The 18,479-nt window shown below is 44.3% G+C and overlaps 1 protein-coding gene across 1 annotated transcript in view; it reads right to left on the bottom strand.

The window, feature by feature from the left end:
• LOC106584113 (sec1 family domain-containing protein 2) overlaps nucleotides 1-18,479 on the bottom strand; it is a 163,484-nt gene that overhangs the window by 16,935 nt on the left and 128,070 nt on the right. The window contains exon 6 of the mRNA XM_014168979.2: nucleotides 1,582-1,727. Coding sequence (XP_014024454.2) covers nucleotides 1,582-1,727 — 146 coding nt within the window. The remainder of the gene's footprint in view (nucleotides 1-1,581; nucleotides 1,728-18,479) is intronic.

Genomic DNA, 18,479 nt, shown 5'->3' with positions numbered 1-18,479 from the left:
CAATGGGAATCACATACCGTACTGATTCATTAGACAGAGTTTTTGTTGTTCAGATGACGACTTACGCAACATATTTATGAAAAAATGACGTCGGCCTACATGATGCACTCTTTAGTACAAAAAAAAAAACTTAGGTGACAATGTGTTCTGTGCAAGAAGACATTTCTGTCAGCCCAAAGTCACGCAATGTTCCCAGCCTGCCTCCAAAGGCCCCCGGCCCCCAAAATACCGTTTAAAACACGTCACACTCCTTTAGTGCGTCTGACAGAGTCAGAGAGATTGACAAACAGGAACAGAGCAGCAGAGACCTATTATAAAATGTGCCATTACTTAGGAAGACGAGTAATTCTGACCCAGCTACTGAAGTATTATTACTACGTGTCCTTTTGTACAACATGTAGGTCCTACTTCAGCACATAAATCTGTCTCTGTCTAGGTCAATGTGCCCTTTGTCTCCAGCGTGAGTGTGAGTGTGTGTGTTCTTCAGTGGGGCACAGTGTGAGAGAATATGAGTGTATGCAGGCAGGTACTCAAGCCGATGTACTGAGAAACCTGAGCACTGGCAGTGGTTAGACTTGACATCGTGTTCTTCCACGCTGAGGAAAAGAACACGACTCTAAAGTGTCTGAAAGAAAAAAAAAGCACATGATAAAATGCCTCTCTCCCTCCTTGCTTTGGCACTGTTTGGTGCCAGCAGAACACAGAGACCTAGAATGCGAATACCAGATGGGGGTTGGAATTTTCAATAACCTGAATTAAACATTATAATATATAACTCTTTGTGAGTGTAAAATCAAGACAATTCCCAAATAAAGTGTAAAGGTACTGTCAGAGGTATTAAAAGCATATTGGAATGGAATATGTCATTCACAGGTACAGTGTGTGTGTGTGGCTGCCTCCTCCAAACACACAATAACTCACCCAGAAGCGGAGGAAGACGGTTTGTGTGTTCCATAAGATACAGAGATACAAGGACAATGTGCACTGATGCGAAAGACTCATTCAGAAGGCTGTGGCTCTGACGCAATTTACCAGAGGTGGCTCCAGGTAAATTAATGGACTGACGGCAATGTGATTTCCCACAAGGGTGTGTGTAAAATGGGGGCAGGAGAAAAGGGAGAATAATTGTCTTAGGACTGTGGAGATACGTACTATATCGGTGTCACAGGAGGCTGCTGAGGGGAGGACGGCTCATAATAATGGCCAGAACGATGCAAATGGAATGACATCAAACGCATGGAAACCATGTGTTAGATGTATTTGGTACCATTCCACGAATTCAGCTCCAGCCATTACCACGAGTCCATCCTCCCCAACTAAGGTGTCACCAACCTCCTGTGATGTATGTATGGGCAGAAAATGAATGAATAGTTGAACAGCTGAATAGACAAATGGTAGAAAATACAACAGTAATGTGTTCTGGAGGATGCTGTGGAGGCGTACGAGGTGTGTTACTGAGGGACTGGGTTCCACAGTCACCTCTGAACACACAACGCCTGTCTGATGTAATCGTAGACTGTGAGGGCGACCGCCGACACCGATGGCGTTGTTGAGGTGTGGGTTGTTGTGCGACTGACTGACCTGGTGTACTCCATCGCTGGCTGTGTAGACGGAGGTGAACTGTTTGAGGTGGTCTCGGGCATGGCTCAAATCTTTGAGGGTCTCAAACACCCCCTCCACTGCTGTATGGGCCCTCTCCATTGTCAGCTCCTCAGGACTACCACACCCTAGGGAGGGAGGGAGGGAGGGGAGAGATAGAGAGAGAGTTTACACTTTCATGTAGAATTATAGTCATCAAGCATGTCTCTCAGAGATGGACAGAAACAGAACACGTTTTCTAGTTTCTAATGAATGAACTAGATTACCGCAGTAAAGCCAGGAGGAGGAGTACAAGAGGCCTTTTATTTACCACAGAGAACCTCGTGTTTATTTATTTTTTACTTAACCTTTATTTAACGGGGCAAGTCAGTTAAGAACAAATTCTTATTTACAATGACGGCCTACGCCGGCCAGGCCCTAACCCAGACGACGCTGGGCCAACTGTGCGCCGCCCTATGGGACTCCCAATCACGGCAGGTTGTGATACAGCCTGGAATAGAACCAGGGTCTGTAGTGATGACTCTAGCACTGAGATGCAGTGCCCTAGACTGCTGCGGCACTCAGGAGCCCCCTGTGGCCCCATTTCAAAAGGGTGCCATTGGCTAGGTGGGCAGGGGTAGGTAACGTTGGCACCTGCATCTCTCTCTCCCCCTGCTAAGGAATTTTACATGAACATTTTAGTCATTTAGCAGACGCTCGTATCCAGAGCGACTAACAGGAGCAATTAGGGTTAAATACCTTGCTCGACAGATTTTTCACCTAGTTGGCTTGGGGATGCGAACCAGTAATCTTTCAGTTACTGGCCCAACGCTCTTAAACTGTAGGCTACCTGCAGCCCTATGGAATGTGGTTGCCATTGGTTAATGAGAAGATTAGTGGTATTAAGACAGAAAATACATATAAAAGCAAACATGAAACCAAATGAGGAAGACAGCCCGCTCTGCTCAGAGAGACAACCACCTGGGATGAATACTGCTACATACTGCAGACGACAGCATCAGGTCTACTGCCAAACAGTACACTTACATAAGATCATCTGGGTTTTTCTTCTCCTAATGGAACAGTTATATACAGTGCATTTGGAAAGTATTCAGACCCCTTGACTTTTTCCACATTTTGTTACGTTACAACCTTTGTTCTAAAGTAGATTCAATAATTTTTTCTCCCTCATCAATCTACACACAATACTCCATAATGATAAAGCAAAAAACAGTTAAAAAAACAAAAACATTTGTTTTTTTTTGTCATTATGGGGTATTGTGTTTAGATTGTTGCGATTTTTATTTAATTTTTATACATTTTAGAATAAGGCTGTAACGTAACAACATTTTGAAAAAGTCAAGGGGTCTGAATACTTCCCAAATGCACCGTATGTAGACTACTAGCCTAGAGGTCAGAGTTCAGCCCAACAAAGCCTCCATATCAAAGGAATACTTTTCTACTACTGTCCCATCATTCTCTGAGTCCAGGGCTCGAAGCTTCTGTTTCTTCCCTCATCAGGAAGACAACTACTGACCAACATATTAACCCTGTGAATTGACTTCCTGTGAGCTCAGAGCAAACCAATATAAACCCAATGTACAGAACAAGATAATTGGCTAAAAACAGTACATTGCAGTGATCTGGAGAAGACCAGTCCAAGCCATTCTGTTGTTTTTCTTAATGCAGATTGCACAACTTTCGAGGGTTAAGTGAGCTGCCTCTTTTCTTGCTAGATAAGATTGTCCAGACAGCTAGGCTCTGACTGGGTTTTCTATCAAACCATGAAACAAAAGCAAAGCACTTACTTTAACCTTACATAACTACATTTAAGATCCCCTTCCCTCTTTGGGGAAAGCACATAAGTACATTGTGTGTGTGCGTGTCCCCGTTTATGTGCAAGTGTGTCTACAGGCAAAAATCTCCATTCCCCATTAAATATTCATAAAACTTCTTCTAGAAGAAATCTCTTTGGTTCAAGCTCGCCAAACAAAACTGAACTGGAGTTTATGCCCATGTATAAATAAACCGACTTTAACATTGGGATGATTTCGCCCATAACGCCCTCTGAAGTCTGTAGGATCTGTAATTGAAGTCAACAGCGCAGGCCAGTTGTATTTTGGTCAAATCTATTTTGGAGAGTGGGATATGTTCACATGCACTCCAACATCAACACAGAGAGATAATGTACACAGAGTGACCTGACTCACTGCCAGGACTGTCAGGATTTCATCTGTATTGTATAATGGTTATTGTTAGGTCCTTCTCCTCCAAATAGAGCTGATGTCATATTTAGCCCTGGCGGGTGTGTTGATAGCAGTTGCTGGCTATTGGAATGTAAAGCGTCTCGCTCTGTGGCTTTCACTTCCCCATCAGCCGGCTGGGTTAGCTCATAGGAAAACAGCCCTGCTCTCCTATCAGATGGACAGCAGTGTGAAGAGAGAGAGGGTCAGATGTGGGCTTTATCTTTCCAAAACAAGAACATGGATGTAAGACGGCTTGCACAGGAGAGGCATCTTGCAAAGCTACTTAAAAAGTGTGTGTGTGTGTGTGTGTGTGTGTGTGTGTGTGTGTGTGTGTGTGTGTGTGTGTGTGTGTGTGTGTGTGTGTGTGTGTGCGTGCGAGCAAGCGAGTATAAACTCCCCCCAACGTATGCAAACCAGCTACACTGACGGTTAGAACGCCTGACTCACAGTTCAGATAAACTCACACTGACAACCCTAGGGGGATGCATCATAGCCATGTCATTCTGCTATAGTGAGGGTGTCAGCATGTATATCGTGAGGGTACTGTGATGGGGGTTGAGGGAGGATGTAGAGCTTGAGAGAGAGAGGGAGGAGGGAGCGTGTGTGGAGCGTGAGAGGGCTGGTTGACTGGTTGCCAAAGCACACAGTGCTGCAGGTCTGGAGCTGGAGCTGGCTGCTGGCTCTGCCAGGACAGGACACAGTCTGTGGTTGAGATGTTGATCATGCCACTGCCACGGAGCACACGCCACGGCACCAAGCAGCCCAACCCGGCCCAGGTGCTGCTTCTCTGACAACAGCTAGGTGGAATGAAATGTTCGTGGCAGAACGCTATGCTGTCTGCCTCTCAGGCAACTCTGGGACAGATCTACCCCAAAACTAAGCACTAACATTAGTGTGTGTGTGTGTGTGTTTGTACAATTCTGTGTTACTTATGCATGCATAATCATGCATATGAAAGTGTATTTTTTATGAATGCTTTTTTTTTGTGACCAAATCTTTATTAATTTTGTAGTTTTCTTGTTGGGGAGGGGGGGCTACAGGCACAATACAAAAATTCATATAAAGTACACAAACACAAAGCATTGATCACCGTGATCATGCCACAGAGCCAGAAAGTAACAATAAATGTAGCAGGTAAAGAAAATAAGAAAAGTAGTGAGCCTCCACCCCCAACCTCGCACCCCATTCCCACAACATGTCTCCATCCAACCACCCACCCCATCCCCACAACATGTCTCCATCCAACCTCCCACCCCATTCCCCCAACATGTCTCCATCCAACCACCCACCCCATTCCCCCAACATGTCTCCATCCAACCTCCCACCCAACATGTCTCCATCCATCCAACCTCCCACCCCATTCCCCCAACATGTCTCCATCCATCCAACCACCCACCCTATTCCCCCAACATTTCTCCATCCAACCAACCACCCACCACCCAACCCATCCCCAACATGTCTCCATCCATCCATCCATCCATCCATCCATCCATCCATCCATCCATCCATCCACACACTCCATCCCCCAACATGTCTCCATCATCCAACAACCTACCACCCACCCCATCCCCCAGCATGTCTCCATCCATCCATCCATCCAACCACCCACCCCATTCCCCCAACATGTCTCCATCCATCCATCCAACCACCCACCTCCCACCCCATTCCCCCAACATGTCTCCATCCATCCAACCACCCACCTCCCACTCCGTTCCCCCAACATGTCTCCATCCATCCATCCAACCACCCACCCCATCCCCACAACATGTCTCCATCCAACCTCCCACCCCATTCCCCCAACATGTCTCCATCCAACCTCCCACCCCATTCCCCCAACATGTCTCCATCCAACCTCCCACCCCATTCCCCCCGACATGTCTCCATCCAACCACCCACCCCATTCCCCCGACATGTCTCCATCCAACCACCCACCCCATTCCCCCAACATGTCTCCATCCTACCACCCACCCCATTCCCCCAACATGTCTCCATCCCACCCACCACATCCCCAACATGTCTCCATCCATCCATCCACACACCCCATCCCCCAACATGTCTCCATCATCCAACAACCCACCACCCACCCCATCCCCCAGCATGTCTCCATCCATCCAACCACCCACCCCATTCCACCAACATGTCTCCACCCATCCAACAATCCACCCCATCCCCCAACATGTCTCCATCCAACCTCCCACCCCATTCCCCCACATGTCTCCATCCATCCAACCAAACACCCACCTCCCACCCCATTCCCCCAACATGTCTCCATCCATCCAACCACCCACCTCCCACCTCCCACTCCATTCCCCTAACATGTCTCCATCCAACCACCCACCTCCCACCCCATTCCCCCAACATGTCTCCATCCAACCACCCACCCCATCCCCACAACATGTCTCCATCCAACAACCCACAACATGTCTCCATCCAACCTCCCACCCCATTCCCCCAACATGTATCCACCCAACCACCCACCCCATCCCCACGACATGTCTCCTCCCTTTCATCTACACTGATTGAAGTGGATTTAAGTGACATCAATAAGGGATCATAGGTTTCACCTAGATTCACCTGGTTAGTCTATGTCATGGAAAGAGCATTTTCAAACTACTAAACAACTGTTAATTTAGAACCACTCAGTGTGCAAAACATGATGTTCTCAAACCATTACTGTCCATGATATCGGTAAGGGTTCGGATTACACATTTGGACCATTGGGGAGGTGCAAAAGTCCGCCCTCCAGATCGCAAGGCATATTGAAATATTGGAAAATGGGCATGCCATTTTGATTCCCAGTAAAAATGTTCTATACTGTATACAGTATATATTTTGTTTGTACGTTTGGGCTTTATAGATTGTAAAAAGGAAAAAACGCATACAAATAAACAAGTATATTCAAGTATATTTGTCCAGGCCTCAATTGTTTCTTGACTTGCGCCATTCATTCTGACTGTCGATAATTATAAAGTTATACCTTCTAAAAGTAACTGTATCCACTGGCAAATTGGGAGAGAGTGAAGTGATTGCCATCTAAGAGCCAACATATTTTCCGTGGCAGTGCTGCCTGCCAGCAGTAATTGTCTCTGATGAATTTTGTAACTTTTTCCCAGAAGCATTTAACTGCAGGGCACGCCCACGTCATATGAAGGAAAGTGCCTACCTGATTTAGGGGACACAGTGAACAGTTGTTCAGATTCTCTTAGATCTGTTGGCCATACTTTTATAACGGCTAGTTCAGAATATGAGCTTTCCAAAAGTGTAAAAAAATATATATTATAGAGATCCGTCCTTCGGGAACCCAGATTATTTATTTATAAATCCCATCATTGGATGGGCCAGCATAGCTGCTTGTAAATATAGAAAAAAGGAGTTGCCTGGTGATGTGTATGCGTCTTTCAAATCTTAGAATTTTCTCAAACCATTACTGTCCATGATATGAGCAAGGTTAGGGATTCCCCATTTGGACCATTGGGGGGATGCAAAAGGCCACCCTCCAAATCGCAAGGCATTATTGTGAAATATTGGGAGTATGGGCATGTCATTTTAAATCCCAGTTACATTTGTCAATTTTGCACCAAATAAAGATTGCGTGAGCAATAATAGGACCAACGCGTAATTTACATTGTTGAAGAGATATATCAGTAGAGACCACGTCTTTCAGGGCAATAGGCAACACCATTCTCTCTATACTCAGCCAGGGGTGGAAGAATCATGTCTAAACCCATTTAGGATAGGACGAACTGCTAGTGGCTGGAAATACAATTTAAAGTTAGCTACGAATAGTCCTCCTATGTCTTTCCTTCTTTGTAAGTTTTTTTCATTTTCTCCGAGATCGCTTACCTTGCCAGATACAGTTTGAAACCGCACTGTGGATTTTATTCCAATAGGCAGAAGGAGGAGACAAGGGAAGCATTGAACTACAGAAATTCAGCCGTGAGGGAAAAAAGTATTTGATCCCCTGCTGATTTTGTACGTTTGCCCACTGACAAAGAAATGATCAGTCTATAATTTTAATGGTAGGTTTATTTGAACAGTGAGAGACAGAATAACAACAAAGAAATCCAGAAAAACGCATGTCAAAAATGTTATAAATTGATTTGCATTTTAATGAGGGAAATAAGTATTTGACCCCCTCTCAATCTGTAAGATTTCTGGCTCCCAGGTGTCTTTTATACAGGTAACGAGCTGAGATTAGGAGCACACTCTTAAAGGGAGTGTGTCAGCTTGTTACCTGTATAAAAGACACCTGTCCACAGAAGCAATCAATCAATCAGATTCCAAACTCTCCACCATGGCCAAGACCAAAAAGCTCTCCAAGGATGTCAGGGACAAGATTGTAGACCTACACAAGGCTGGAATGGGCTACAAGACCATCGCCAAGCAGCTTGGTGAGAAGGTGACAACAGTTGGTGCGATTATTCGCAAATGGAAGAAACACAAAAGAACTGTCAATCTCCCTCGGCCTGGGGCTCCATGCAAGATCTCACCTCGTGGAGTTGCAATGATCATGAGAACGGTGAGGAATCAGCCCAGAACTACACGGGAGGATCTTGTCAATGATCTCAAGGCAGCTGGGACCATAGTCACCAAGAAAACAATTGGTAACACACTACGCCGTGAAGGACTGAAATCCTGCAGCGCCCGCAAGGTCCCCCTGCTCAAGAAAGCACATATACATGCCCGTCTGAAGTCTGCCAATGAACAGCTGAATGACTCAGAGGACAACTGGGTGAAAGTGTTGTGGTCAGATGAGACCAAAATGGAGCTCTTTGGCATCAACTCAACTCGCTGTGTTTGGAAGAGGAGGAATGCTGCCTATGACCCCAAGAACACCATCCCCACCGTCAAACATGGAGGTGGAAACATTATGCTTTGGGGGTGTTTTTCTGCTAAGGGGACAGGACAACTTCACCGCATCAAAGGGATGATGGACATGTACAGTGAAATCTTGGGTGAGAACCTCCTTCCCTCAGCCAGGGCATTGAAAATGGGTCGTGGATGGGTATTCCAGCATGACAATGACCCAAAACACACGGCCAAGGCAACAAAGGAGTGGCTCAAGAAGAAGCACATTAAGGTCCTGGAGTGGCCTAGCTAGTCTCCAGACCTTAATCCCATAGAAAATCTGTGGAGGGAGCTGAAGGTTCGAGTTGCCAAACGTCAGCCTCGAAACCTTAATGACTTGGAGAACATCTGGAAAGAGGAGTGGGACAAAATCCCTCCTGAGATGTATGCAAACCTGGTGGCCAACTACAAGAAACGTCTGACCTCTGTGATTGCCAACAAGGGTTTTGCCACCAAGTACTAAGTCATGTTTTGCAGAGGGGTCAAATACTTATTTCCCTCATTAAAATGCAAATCATTTTATAACATTTTTTACATGCGTTTTTCTGGATTTTTTTGTTGTTATTCTGTCTCTCACTGTTCAAGTAAACCTACCATTAAAATGATAGACTGATCATTTCTTTGTCAGTGGGCAAACGTACAAAATCAGCAGGGGATCAAATACTTTTTCCTCTCACTGTAGGCAATACTACAAAACAATATCCCACATCGCAGGTGGGAAAAAGGACACACTAAGTATGATCCCCAATTAGAAGCAACGATTATCAGCTGCCTCTAATTGGGAACCATACACACACACACACCAACATAGAAAATAATACCTAGAAACCCCTGGTCACGCCCTGACCTAAAACACCATAGAGTACCCTGAGGGCTCTCTATGGTCAGGGCGTGACAGTTGCCTTCCTGTCCGGAAACTGAGTTAGGAAGGACACCTGTATCTTTGTAGTGACTGGGTGTATTGATACACCATGAAAAGTGTAATTAATAGCTTCACCATGCGCAAAGATATATTCAATGTCTGCTTTTAAAAAAATGTTACTCATCTACTAATAGGTTCCCTTCTTTGCGAGGCATTGGAAAACCTCTCTGGTCTTTGTGGTTGAATCTTTGTTTGAAATGTACTGCTTGACTGAGAGACCTTACAGATAATTGTATGTGTTGGGTACAGAGATGAGGTAGTCGTTGTTAAACACTATTATTGCACACAGTCCAGAGAGTCCATGCAACTTATTATGTGACTTGTTAAGCACATTTTTACTCCTGAACTTATTTAGGATTGCCTTAACAAAAGGTTTGAATCGTTATTGACTAAAGACATTGCAGCTTTTCATTTTTTATTAATTTGTAAAAATGTTTAAAAACATAATTCCACTTTGACATTATGGGGTATTGTCTGTAGGCCAGTGACACACAATCTCAATTTAATCAATTTTAAAATCAGGCTGTAACGCAACAAAATATGGAGAAAAAAAATCAAGGGGTGTGAAAACTTTGATGGCCATTTTAAATATTCCTAAATACTTAAAATGGGAAACGATTGGGATTTGTGCATGAAAGTGTGTCTTCTCGTATTACTACAAATGCATAGTGTGTGTATATGGTTTAGGACTGTTTGTCCCTGCAATAGCCCCATGCATGTAATGGCCTCGCGAGTGCAGGTACAACGTACAATAACAGGTTTCTGTGGTACAACAGAAATAGAGAGCTAATAGAGAGCTTTTAGGCCCATTTACCAGATCCATTATCAATTCACAACTAATGTGATGTTTCCCCTGACCTCTAGTATCACAATGAACCCTGCTACTCAGAGAGAGAGGAGAGGAGAGGGAGAGAGAAAAAGAGGGAGGGAGAGTGCGAGTGAGATAATGTAATAGTTTGTGTTAAGTAGATCAGTGAGAACATGCACAGGCAGTGTGACAGGAAGTGGCCGATGTAGGATTTCTGGAACATCCTTAATGAGGTCTAATAGAGCAGTAGGAACTGGGAGGCGATGCTGAGTACCTGGGTAGGCAGGGGGAACTCAGCGAGATGTGCATAATAGGTGACGTGCAGAGGTGCATCTAACCTACCAGCTAACCACCAAATAGTGTGCCAGAAATAGAGGAGCAGGAGAGACAAAGAAGGAGAAATAACCAATAAAATACTCTGCCCTGTTGCTACACGCTGACTGGAAGCTTTAAAGGCATAGATACATACGCACACACAGTCTCTCAGCTCTAACTAGTGAATTATAGGCATAAACTGTCCTTCTAGAAAGAATGTGAGGAAGAACAAAAGACATTCCGGTCTATAACTTATTACTCATCACCAGCACACAGCTCTTCTTTCAGGATCCACTCCACTAGAGAATATTGAATTAGAGTACATAGTTTGTGGGCCTCCCATCGCAGTGCTAGAGGCGTCACTACAGACCCGGGATCAATAACTACAGACCCGGGCTGTATCACAACCGGCCGTGATCGGCGCACAATTGTCCCAGCGTCGTCTGGGTTAGCGGAGGATTTGGCTGGGGGTGCTTTACTTGGCTCATCGCGATCTAGCGACTCCTTGTGGCGGGCCGGGCGCCTGCAGGCTGACCCCGGTCGTCAGTTGAACGGTGTTTCCTCCGACACATTGGTGCGGCTGGCTTCCGGGTTAACAAGTGCGGTTTGGTTTCGAAGGACACATGATTCGACCTTCACCTCCTTCGCCCATTGGGGAGTTACAGCAACGAGACAAGATCAAAAAGGGGGTAAAAAACGCAAAAAAACTCCCCAAAAAAAAGGAGTACACCGTTTGTCTCTTTAATAACCTCCCAAACACTACCCCAGAGATCCAACCACAGAATAGAAGACTAATCGTTCCATAATTCTCACTGGAATGTGGAGAACAGACAGTGGAACCAACTATAAATAACTTGGGGATGGTTTTGTAACCTGACCGAAATTCTATTTTGGTGTGAGAAAAGAGGAGAGGAGGTGCTTTTGCTTCTTCAAAGGAAGAGAAACCGAAACACAGATTCCTGGGGATATGGAACCCTGGAGATGAGGAACCGTCAGAGCTTATATAAGTCTTTCCACTTAATCCCCTGTGGAATGCTGGCTGGGTACTGGGAGCTCCGGCCTGGCTCCTGCATCCCATTCCTGTCTTCAGGAATCCCACTGACAAAGTGTGCAGGAGGAAGAGTATACAGCATAGGAGTAGGGCAATACAATATGAGTAGGTGAGGGGTAAGGAAGTGGTGAGGGGTAAGGAAGTGGGCTTCTTCTAACACGTCATGAATATTAGTACTCTCTGTAAAGCTAGGTGTTAGTCATGTCCCATGGAACAACCAGGCATCCGGTCTACCCTGTCATCCCCATGGTAACAAGGTAATGTATGGTCCAGTGGACAGCATCTCTTCATCAGCCAGACGCTATGTGTTGCTGCTCTACAGTCAGACCTGCTGAGACACAGAGGGACAGTAGTGGTGGGGTCTGAGGTCAGAATCTAGAGTAAACTTAGCCATTAAACTGTGGTCACTCGAAGTCAGAGTTGGTCGGAGCTGTACGTGGAGCTGTTGGGCGGAGTGAGCAGTGGCCAATGAGAGAAGAAGCACGGTGAAGGAGTACATTAAGTATGGAGAGAGCAGTTGAAATGATACACTGTCAGATACGATACGATGTCAAAACCCAAAAAATTAAATCAATGTTTATTTGTCGTGTACACAGATTAGCAGATGTTAAAGCAGGTGCAGAGAAATGCTTTCGCTCATCGCTCCAGCAGTGCAGTAAACGCCTAACAGTACAACACTAATACACTAATAGTCCCAAAGAATGTGTAGTTGTTTATATACAAACGTCATGACAGAGCTATTTTTCTAAACCATTGGAAAATTGTTATGAACTGAAATATTGTTCATACATTATATTTTTTTATTTAGAGTGTGATCGATTTTTTTTTACATAGGAAAATAGCAGTTATGAATTGGGATATTGTAACACTTACATGTTTTGACAGGAATATTGTGACAGAGCATTAGAGTGTGAATATCATGAATCCCAGTATTACCTCTGTATGTGCTAACCTTTATAAGCCATGGGTTGGGCAAACAGTAAGTTATTCTTTTACACATTTTCTTATTAGATTATTGTAGTTACGCAACTGCTAATTTGATGAAAATGTATTGGCACAGGAAACCCATGACACATAGCTAGCCCAATGACCCTGTCTCACACACTTCTTCAGGGGTCAGAGTTCGGACGTAAGCTCTTAAATGAACAAAACGGCCCATCAGTCCAGTTATAATGGCCTGACTGGTCTTAATGATTTCCCGAAGACAAAGAATTCCTGATGTTGGAATTGCCAGATTCCGGTTTTACACCCTAATCCTCTTCACTGTGATCTGAGGCACTTGACAGAGAACACAAGACCAGCTGAAGAGGCCAAGATCAGATCAGATCTCTCTCTCTCTCATCCTTCCAATAATTCCTGCACTCAGTGTTATACAAGTCAGCTATGCAGGGCTGGATCTTAATAATAAAAATATGGGCCAAAATTGTGGATCTTTGAGTGTATTTGCTGTGTTTGAGATAGGGATAGATAGCTGGCTGGCTAGTCCTCCTTTCCTTAGGTATTTTGGACAGTCAAATCTGAGGCTGAGAGCTGTGAATGAGCTCATCCCTGTAGTCAACAGTGTTTCCACAGGCCTCTGTCTGTACTGCTGAATCTCTCAGACTGACCGAGTCAGACTACAGACGGGCCCCGAGAGACTGATCTACACACTCTCTATACTCTCACAGCACCCAACACTTCTCACCTCTTTCTGAGTGTTCAACGTGAGCATCAAAGTGTGCCACTGTGGATGAGATCGAAGCATGGACGTATCAAAGTGTGCCACTGTGGATGAGATCGAAGCATATCCACAGGTGTGTGTGTTTTGTTGGGGTGCCCACGTTTCCATGGTTTGTCAGAGCTCCTGTCTGTACATCCCCAGAGATGAGAAAACAAATGCAAAGTAGGTAAGGACATGGGATGTTATTTTCCATCGTGAGGACAGACTATACAGCACAGAGCTTTGTGTTTATAGAGAAGCATGTCGGTCAGTGATCATCATCCTCAGATGTCCTGCACTCTCTAAAAATCCATGAGGAGATCAAGCAGCAGGCAGGGGCCTGGGACCAGCCCACTCCGAGGTTAATGTGTGCGTGATTGAGGGAGTGAGAGTTGTAAAGGGGAGAATGAGTGTAGATCTAAACAGAAATAAAGGTCATTCAATCAGAATGGGCCTGCAAGTAGGCCTCTGTGTGTGATGACTGTGGAGACAGTGGCTGTTAATCACAGGGTAATGATTTGCTCAATTTGCCACAGGCAGCTGTAATTTAACTGTCTGACTGCAAGGGTCTGGAAGTAATCAGGCCACTACCTTAGTTAATCTGTGGCGCCTCCTCACACGCACACACTGGCTGTCAATGTTGACACTTAAGGACAGTTTTGATTCTAACACCTGATCATACTCCTCACACTGGCTGTCAATGTTGACACTTAAGGACGGTTTTGATTCTAACACCTGATCATACTCCTCACACTGGCTGTCAATGTTGACACTTAAGGACAGTTTTGATTCTAACACCTGATCATACTCCTCACACTGGCTGTCAATGTTGACACTTAAGGACGGTTTTGATTCTAACACCTGATCATACTCCTCACACTGGCTGTCAATGTTGACACTTAAGGACAGTTTTGATTCTAACACCTGATCATACTCCTCACACTGGCTGTCAATGTTGACACTTAAGGACGGTTTTGATTCTAACACCTGATCATACTCCTCACACTGGCTGTCAATGTTGACACTTAAGGACAGTTTTGATTCTAACACCTGATCATACTCCTCACACTGGCTGTCAATGTTGACACTTAAGGACAGTTTTGATTCTAACACCTGATCATACTCCTCACACTGGCTGTCAATGTTGACACTTAAGGACGGTTTTGATTCTAACACCTGATCATACTCCTCACACTGGCTGTCAATGTTGACACTTAAGGACGGTTTTGATTCTAACACCTGATCATACTCCTCACACTGGCTGTCAATGTTGACACTTAAGGACGGTTTTGATTCTAACCCCTGATCATACTCCTCACACTGGCTGTCAATGTTGACACTTAAGGACAGTTTTGATTCTAACACCTGATCATACTCCTCACACTGGCTGTCAATGTTGACACTTAAGGACAGTTTTGATTCTAACACCTGATCATACTCCTCACACTGGCTGTCAATGTTGACACTTAAGGACAGTTTTGATTCTAACACCTGATCATACTCCTCACACTGGCTGTCAATGTTGACACTTAAGGACGGTTTTGATTCTAACACCTGATCATACTCCTCACACTGGCTGTCAATGTTGACACTTAAGGACGGTTTTGATTCTAACACCTGATCATACTCCTCACACTGGCTGTCAATGTTGACACTTAAGGACGGTTTTGATTCTAACCCCTGATCATACTCCTCACACTGGCTGTCAATGTTGACACTTAAGGACAGTTTTGATTCTAACACCTGATCATACTCCTCACACTGGCTGTCAATGTTGACACTTAAGGACGGTTTTGATTCTAACACCTGATCATACTCCTCACACTGGCTGTCAATGTTGACACTTAAGGACAGTTTTGATTCTAACACCTGATCATACTCCTCACACTGGCTGTCAATGTTGACACTTAAGGACGGTTTTGATTCTAACACCTGATCATACTCCTCACACTGGCTGTCAATGTTGACACTTAAGGACGGTTTTGATTCTAACCCCTGATCATACGCAGGCAAAACAAGAAAATATCAAGATTCTGTCATTCGACAAGGTACTAAAGAACAAACTTGAGACCACTTCATAGACAAATACAGAATATCTGCTGCACAGAATGAGAATAATCTCTCTCACTGTCACTCACTCACTCACTAGCCTGCATCAAACATCTCCTCCCATCTCACACACACACAAACATTTTTGTTATCGTCAGCATCAACTTTACTGCAACGCCCACAGCTTTAGAGTGAGGGATGCCTTTACCCAGTGAACGCAACTCCTACACTACAGTCAGAGGTGTGCTCTTTGATCTGGTGTCACATTCAGTTTCCCGGTCACCTTCCCGTCATCTCTCCTTAGCAGGGGCAGCCCAACAACTTCCCATGCTGTCCTTCATCTCGACAATTATAGTGGTGTGTGTTCACATATGTGGTTATGCCTATATGTGTGAGCATCTGAATGATTGTGTATCATAAAAACAGTGGTAATATATTTCTGATAAAAACACAAAGTACTACAGTTCTGCAACAGTATTTAGCTTTAAATATAAAACAAAGTAAGCTTTGTTGCGAAATAGGAAGCCGATTCTAGATTTAATTTCGGGTTGGAGATCTCTGCCATATCACATGACACTCATTGTAACTTGTGGTCATCTTGGTTTATATATGTATCCAATCTTCTTACCATTTACCCTACCTTTTTCCCTCCCAAAATTCCCTACAAGGCTATTGGCCTGGCTACATTCCTCTTCCTGATTGTAATCGACGCCCTTCTCCTAGCAGGATCCATATAGGTTGTATTTTCCTACTAGCACTGACTTTGCAGATAACTACTTTGAGGGAAAATGTACTTGCTACGACTGTGATATGTGGTTGTCTCACCCAGCTATCTTAAGATAAAAGCATTAATTCTAAGTCGCTCTGGATAAGAGCGTCTGCTAAATGACTCAAATGTAAATGTAGCGGAATAACATGGAAATCGGGTCTAGACTTTATTCTCCTTATCCATTATTATTATTATCATCATCATAAAATATACTACATAAAAGATATAAGGAGTCTTTTTTAACTATGTAGAATTGCAGAAAATGAGCTTCAAAACAACAACATATTAGATGCCAAACCCACCACTAGTGTGGTTGGCCAAAGCACCGGTTCCAATCCAAATGCTGTTTAATAAAGTCCTGGCATTTACATTTGCTGGAAAACATGAAAATAGCGCTCTTTGGCCACGCACACCAGTGGAGGGTTTGGCGTCCAAATGAGAACGCATGAGCAGAAAATAACCCCATATCTACTGTAAAATATAGAGGTGGATCTTTGATGTTAAGGGGGTATTTTGCTCCCACTGGTCCTGGGGCCCTTGTTAAGGTCAATGTCATCATACACTTTACCCAGTACCAGGACATTTTAGCAAAAAACCTGGTTGCCTCTGCCAGGAAGCTGAAACTTGCCTGCAAGTGGATCTTCCAGCAAGACAATAACCCCAAGTACACATCAAAATCCACAAAGAAATCATTAATAAACTACAAAATCAACATTATTCAATAGCCATCTCAGTCTCCGGACCAATTCTTTTGAGCATACAACATAGCGCAGTATTTTTTTTTTTTAGCTCATCTTTATCAATGGTGTCAATAATTTCAGACCCCACTGTATGTGTGTACTTGTGTCATGTGTTTTCAACACCCTTCAATTCCAAGCAGCTTACTCTTGAGTGAGAGAAAGGTCATCACAGATCCTATATTTAACTTCATTCCTCAGACAAAGTAACCAAATAGTTCCTCAGCTCTTCTTAATCGCTCCAGCTACTGGAGTTCACACAATGTGAGCACCGTTTACCGGTGGCATGTGGACGCCTTTGATTTGGACCTACATTGTGTCGGTCTTCTTACATGTCTTCCGCTTGACAGTTCAGTATGGGGCCGTTTTCCCTCAACTGAACTCTCCCAGGTACAGTTCCAGTCAAAAGTTTGGACACACATACTCAGGGTTTTTCGTTATTTTTACTATTTTCTACATTGTAGAATAATAGTGAAGACAACAAAACTATGAAATAATACATATGACATCATGTAGTAACCAAAAAAGTGTTAAATTAATATATTTTAAATTTGAGATTCTTCAAAATAGCCACCCTTTGCCTTGATGACAGCTTTGCACACGCTTGGCATTCTATCAACCTACTTCACCTGGAATGCTTTTCCAACTGTCTTGAAGGGAGTTCCCACATATGCTGAGCACTTGTTGGCTGCTTTTCCTTCACTCTGCGGTCCAACTCATCCCAAATCATCTCAATTAGGTTGAGGTCAGGTGATTGTGGAGGCCAGGTCATCTGATGCAGCACTCCATCACTCTCCTTCTTGGTCAAATAGCCCTTTCACAGCCTGGAGGTGTGTTGGGTCATTGTCCTGTTGAAAAACAAATGATAGTCCCACTAAGCGCAAACCAGATGGAATGGCATATCGCTGCAGAATGCTGTGGTAGCCATGCTGGTTAAGTGTGCCTTGAATTCTGAATAAATCACTGACAGTGTCACCAGCAAAGTACCCCCACACCATCACACCTTCACCTCCATGCTTCGCGGTGGGAACCACACATCACCTGGCTACATAGCTGATGCCTGCTGGACTGTTCATTAATCACGGTACTCCATTTATGTTTATTTTGTTTATCTGTCGGCCCCAGCCTCAAACTCAGACCCTGTGTGTAGTCAACTGACCCTCTCTGCCCATTCATCGCCATTTTACCTGTTGTTGTTTTCTTAGCTGATTAGCTATTGTTGTCTTACCCGTTGTTGTCTTAGCTAGCTCTCCCAATCAACACCTGTGATTGCTTTATGCCTCGCTTTATGTCTCTCTCTAATGTCAATATGCCTTGTATACTGTTGTTTAGGGTAGTTATCATTGTTTTAGTTTACTGCGGAGCCCCTAGCCCAACTCAACATGCCTCAGATACCTCTTTTGTCCCACCTCCCACACATGCGGTGACCTCACCCAGCATAACTAGTGCCTCCAGAG

This window comes from Salmo salar, chromosome ssa23 (assembly GCF_905237065.1).
Source record: "Salmo salar chromosome ssa23, Ssal_v3.1, whole genome shotgun sequence".
NCBI classification, from domain to species: Eukaryota; Metazoa; Chordata; class Actinopteri; order Salmoniformes; family Salmonidae; genus Salmo; species Salmo salar.
This window is presented reverse-complemented; position numbering and strand designations above follow the sequence as displayed.